We start from the raw sequence: 5,672 nt of genomic DNA on the forward strand, positions 1-5,672 counted from the left end.
TAACTGAATTACAGATATACGTACATGCAGGCTGTAGACTGTTATAAATTATTACACACGATTTAGCTTATTTAATGATTATAAACGTAGTTAAGAACCAAAATTAGCGATTATACGCGATGGAATTTGAAACAGCTCCGACTTTTGTGGCGGTCGAGCAGGGAGTGACCGTGGTACGAAAACAAACCATTCGGCCACAGAGGCAGTTGAAAACATACAGTCCTTGCTCAAAAATATTAAATTATTTCTTCCCTTTTATTTTTAAAAACATTGGGCCGGTAGGAAATTGTTTAAATGTCAGTAATAAACTTTGTCCTATTCATAAATTTTAATGATCTTTCACGGGAAGTGAGTATTCGTTTTCCATCGATTCTAAAAAATACACTTTTTGAGTTAATACACTATTGTATTGTACTAACAATGCGATATGTCAAAAGAAATGTTAAACAAAAATTTTAATTCTTTTATATTAAACAATCTTTATTTGAATAACATTATCATTTATTACTACCTTGGCACAAACTTCACGTAAATAGGATCAATGGAGCGTAAAACTAGGTTTAAAACGAGCTGAGGCCTCCAGCCCTTCTGCTTCGGTTCCAGCTTAAAGTTGCGGCAAATCTCACTGAGCACGCACTTCATCTCCTGCATCGCGAAACGTTGACCTGCAAAGAAGATTATATGTTAAAACAACACCCTAGGTAATATTTATTTTTAACCGATTTTAAAAATGGAGGAGGTTCAGCATTTGTGAATCGATTTTGACGATTCTTTTTTGTTAGCAAGAGGATACCTCAGTATTGGTCTCATTTAAATTTGAAGAGAATATTCCACCTCTAAGGGTGACAAACTAGAATTCAATAAAACTTGGCAAATAAATGTAATTCCAAGAAACGTTTGAGATCGTTTTTTTTAATTTATTTGTCAAATAATAGGGTCCTTTTTTAAAAAATATTCCATCACTAAATGCCACCCTTAGAGGTGGAATATTTGTTAGAACTGTCCTGAGTTAGTTCGAAATGTAATTTTTATTGTTTATGAGTTACTAATACGCTTTATTAGGAATACTTTGCTAACACAATATTATAAACGTTTGTCCGAAATAAAGATTTGAATTGAATAGTAAAATTTTATACGTAAGAATTAACACAATGTGTCTGAAACCAATTAGCCAAATTACGAACAGAAATAACTCATAAAGCTGGAGAATGTAATATTCTCCTCGTCATACATAAACCGCTTGCCACAAAAGCAAATTCGTCTTCATTACTATGGGAACAGGTACAATTTAAGTCTTAGAAATTTGATGGTTATGCGTATGCGTAGCGGCGTCCACCGACCTCATTATATATATATATACACATCAAGTGACGGGACGAACAAGTCGTGCGCTTAATGGTAAACTACACGCCTGTCCATAACACTTACAATGCCACACTACATTTAGCATTTGGCATTTGACAGTTGGCAGTACCACTGTAGTGTTGAGTTACTCATACACGAGGTAACTCGTTGGTACCACTCGCTTGGTTAGTTTGTCACCACACCTCACTCACTGCTTCGAATTCAACAAATGCAACAATGATTGGTTCTGCACTGCCCGCTTTTTATCTGATATTACATCATATGATCATACTACCATAGTACTATAAAATTAGCATTTATTTAAACTATATCATCATAACACTTAAGTTATCCAATTGATTGATACCATCAAGTTATGAAAATGTGCTTAATATTCTGTTAAGTAATTGCCGTAGGTGCAAACATTCTTACCACTACCTCACCTCATTAGAAGTAGGACGTTGTACCGTCTCATTTTTGCAAATGAGTTACTCCCTCAAACTCATTTTAATTTCATGTCCTACCCAACATATCACTGCGCCCGTTCACCCTGATACATAACGTCGGATGGTGCAATTACGCCTAGCTAGCATTTGATTATGAGTCTCCATTTCGGTAATTTAGGCGCCAAATCAAGTCCGCGTAAATGTCGTGGCAGCCAAATTTACGTGATTTACGGGAATCTATTGTTATCAGTCCGTAGACAACATAAATTAATGCTTACTGTGCAAAACTGAAAATCGTAGCCATTATAATAACAAAGTAATAACATTAAATCCTTCTCCTGTGAAATTTGATTTGGACAGATACGCGCTTTTTACCGATCCTACGCGGATACAGATACGCGGATTTGCACTATACCCGACGAATTAAGTTGACAAGGCCCATGTGCCTGTAATTTCACCAGCACCCTTACCCTTGAAAACCGGAACGCGAACGCAGTAACTCTTGGCGGCAGAAATAGGTAAGGTGGCAGTACTTCCCTGGATGAGCTCTTTCACAAGGACCTCTACTACTACTAAAAAGTAGCAGTGGTAGTAAATGAAGTTTTATTTATACACATTTACAATTCATTCCCGCTATAAATTCATACATATGAAGCCACATGTGACCATATCTCGAAAGTGCTTTCATCACATAAAACATTTAGTAGCGGTTAACTATTTCTGCCGCCAAGCAACAATGTGAGCATTACTGCGTTCCGGTTTTGAAGGAAAAGGTATTCGTGAAATTACAGGGACTTACATGGGACTTGTCAACTTACTCCTCAGGGTGACGGGCGCAGTGGTAGAGCCTCTCAGATCTTTGCGATTCAAAGCTTTATGTGGCACCGAAACTGCTATGAATAGGCGTGCCGCTTCCCACCAGAACTATATGAAACAAATTTTGTACATGTGAAATTTTATAAGTCTCATACTTAGAATAATAGCATAGAAACCTAGCCCGCACACGCTAAGTGAGGCAAATTGAAGCGCGCCCAATGGGCCTACACGAGCGGGCGGGCCTTCAGTGCTCAAGGTCAACTTGCACAGATTTTAGCTAAAAATTACGAAATGTGCGGTAAATGAGTGTAAAAATACGTCACACAAACATAAAATAGATACTAACATCACATTCCACAAGGAAGTAACGCGTTTCAACTTGTATTTTTATATAAATATTTACTAAAACCGAAAATTAACCTGCTACTAAAACTAGCCTACATGAATTTGATTTTTGCCTCACTTGTGACAGTTCGTTTGATATGAAACTATCATTCTATGCGTTATTATTCTAAGGTCTCATATTAATTTAAGCCTATAAAAGTTGTCGAGTAATTTCGTTCGTAGAATTTATTTATAATTACCTCAGTGTTGATCCCATTTAAATTGGAAGAAAATATTCACCTCTAAGGACGGCTAGGGGATTTTCTTTTCTGGTAACCGATTTCAATAACTTGGCCAATAGATGTAATTTCAGGAACTTTTGAAATCGGATTTTTTAGTTCGCTGTACTGAGATCATTGCAATTCCCGTTTATTCATTCGTTTCTAATGTCTTTTGTGAAAGCGATATGTTCTGGTTGGCTAGCGCAAACGGATAAAGTTTGTGCCTACATGTACGTATAAGGGAAGGAAAATAAATTTTGTCTGAGACATTGTTTGAAGCTGCCGTGTTGTAGATAATTCCACGCCGGAGAGCGATCTTGTGGTATCTCGAAAAATAAGACTTTACACCAGGGCGGAAAAACTACTTATTTCAAAAAATTATTTCTTTTTAATTTGAATTAGTAGAAAGTCAATTTTAAAGTCTGATTATATGTATATATCATGCTTTAAAATTGACTTTCTATATTATAGAATTTTACTAAAACCTAATTTTAGTATCTATTTTAAGTTGAGTTGATAGATCAAGAACTGAAGAGGTCTGCCAATTGCGGTATAAAACAGCGTTGTCGGATATTTAGTACGCCGGAAGTAGCAAATAGCTATTTTAGTAAGTAAATTTGTTAATAATTAACGAAATACAATTTATCAAAGCTACTCTAGTGATAACAAACAAATCTACTAGATGGCGTTTACTTCACAGATTTTTATGGATAGTGATTTGTGCCGGTTATACTTTTATTTCGGTTACGATTAACGACATCTACCCTTATTAGTAAGCGGTAATTCTTTTTTTTTACACTCATAGCCCCGCACTAGGGAAACCCTGTATCGCAAGATAAGAAGCGTTTTAATAATTTCATAAAACAAACGAATCAAAAGCCAAACAATACGATAAATAAATAAATAATAATTAGGATCCTCTGAAAATCAGCGTCACAGCCTTGTTCAGGCGGTGACAATAGCTGAGTGGATCCTATTACATACACCACAGCCGCACACATGACATCTCTACTTAGTACAACAATAGTGTTGACTAGCTTTGTAGTTATTTAATTACTTATTACTAAGATTTTATTTTCAATTCATTTTATTTAGTTTTTTTTGTTATACTATTTTCTGTTTGTTTTAATTTTTTTATTTCTTAGTTGTATTATCCTGTTGTGGCGTTATGTAATAAATGGATGCTATTCATCTTTTATATAGCATGTGGTTTATTATACAAAAATACGTAGTGTAGGTGTAATAAAAAATATTTAAAAAGTACGTATTTTTATTTAATAAATCCATTGACTTACAATTACATATATGGACGTCGAGTCCGCGCTAAAAAGTGTCCGAACTTATAGGGCGTTAAAATCGTATACAGAGCGTCATTCACGCTTTAGTCTTCGTTTGTTCGACTGACAGCGAAGCAAGCAAAATTAGACAGTACTGCGATGACATTACAATTTAAATTCATCGTTTTAGCTTTTTCATATTCTTTTACATGTCACTACGTTTAAATGGGTTGACTTGGGACATTTTTTTCGTGGTTTTTGTATTAGACCCGTCGTCCATTTATTTGTAAGTCAATGAATAAGTCAGATGCCCATATAAATGACGCAAACAATTTTTTTCTTCATCCTGCAAAGTTGTCAAAATTGAGATAGTACCAGTTCACAGTCGATATGACATTGACCTTTATTATGCTACTCAAGTGATGTGAAAATTATGACAGATTTATAGGGGATCGCTTCTCGGTCGAAATCGAATTGTGCATTCGGGATAAAAGTCGGGTCAATGACCGCTATATCGTCGCCTTGCTTTGTCAAACTCGTATCTTAAAACACAAAGTTACTGAAATGCCAAAAATGGAGCGTATATACAAATTTTGCGGCTGGTTTCACATGACATTTCCTTCATATTTACCAAGGGTTTTGCCAAGAAACCCTCGATATGTATACTATACCTATACAATTTCTTGGTCCAGCGCTGAAAGGTATATAAGCGTATGGATGCCTGCTCTCGTCATTCAGGAATCTCTCAGGCTTAAACTTCTCAGGTTCGGGAAACAAATCTTCTCTGCGGTGAAGATCGTACGAGTGAATGCCGATTCCTGACCCTCGCTTTACGAAAATATCTCCTGTAAAGATATAATATTCCTTGTAATAATAAATGCCAAGAAGACAAAGTGCGTTAAATTTGAATTACCTAATGTAAAATCGACTATTTCAATAATAAAAATAAATGGAGATAAGTTAGACCTTGTTAATAAAGCTGTCTTTTTGGGAGCGACCTTAGATAGTAAGCTTCAATGGTTTCCACATAAATGTTCCTTAGCCAGCAGATTAAGCTCTGCTGCATACGTAGTCCGTGGAATACGTGAGCTTACCGATGTTGCTACTGCTAAACTAGTTTACTTTAGTTACTTCCATTGTTCACGTGCACGCGACGTAAACAGACAACCTGACCGGACATTTGC

The 5,672-nt window shown here is 35.8% G+C and overlaps 1 protein-coding gene across 1 annotated transcript in view; it reads right to left on the reverse strand.

Moving 5' to 3' along the window:
* Positions 1 to 452: 452 nt before the first annotated feature.
* Positions 453 to 5,672, reverse strand: part of LOC113240371 (cytochrome P450 4C1-like) — a 48,172-nt gene continuing 42,952 nt past the window's right edge. The window contains exons 10-11 of the mRNA XM_026477655.1: positions 5,160 to 5,333; positions 453 to 665 (exon numbers count right to left, since the gene is read on the reverse strand). Coding sequence (XP_026333440.1) covers positions 508 to 665; positions 5,160 to 5,333 — 332 coding nt within the window. The 3' untranslated portion in view covers positions 453 to 507. The remainder of the gene's footprint in view (positions 666 to 5,159; positions 5,334 to 5,672) is intronic.

This window comes from Hyposmocoma kahamanoa, unplaced genomic scaffold, assembly GCF_003589595.1.
Source record: "Hyposmocoma kahamanoa isolate Upper Pololo Valley unplaced genomic scaffold, ASM358959v1 134, whole genome shotgun sequence".
NCBI lineage: Eukaryota > Metazoa > Arthropoda > Insecta > Lepidoptera > Cosmopterigidae > Hyposmocoma > Hyposmocoma kahamanoa.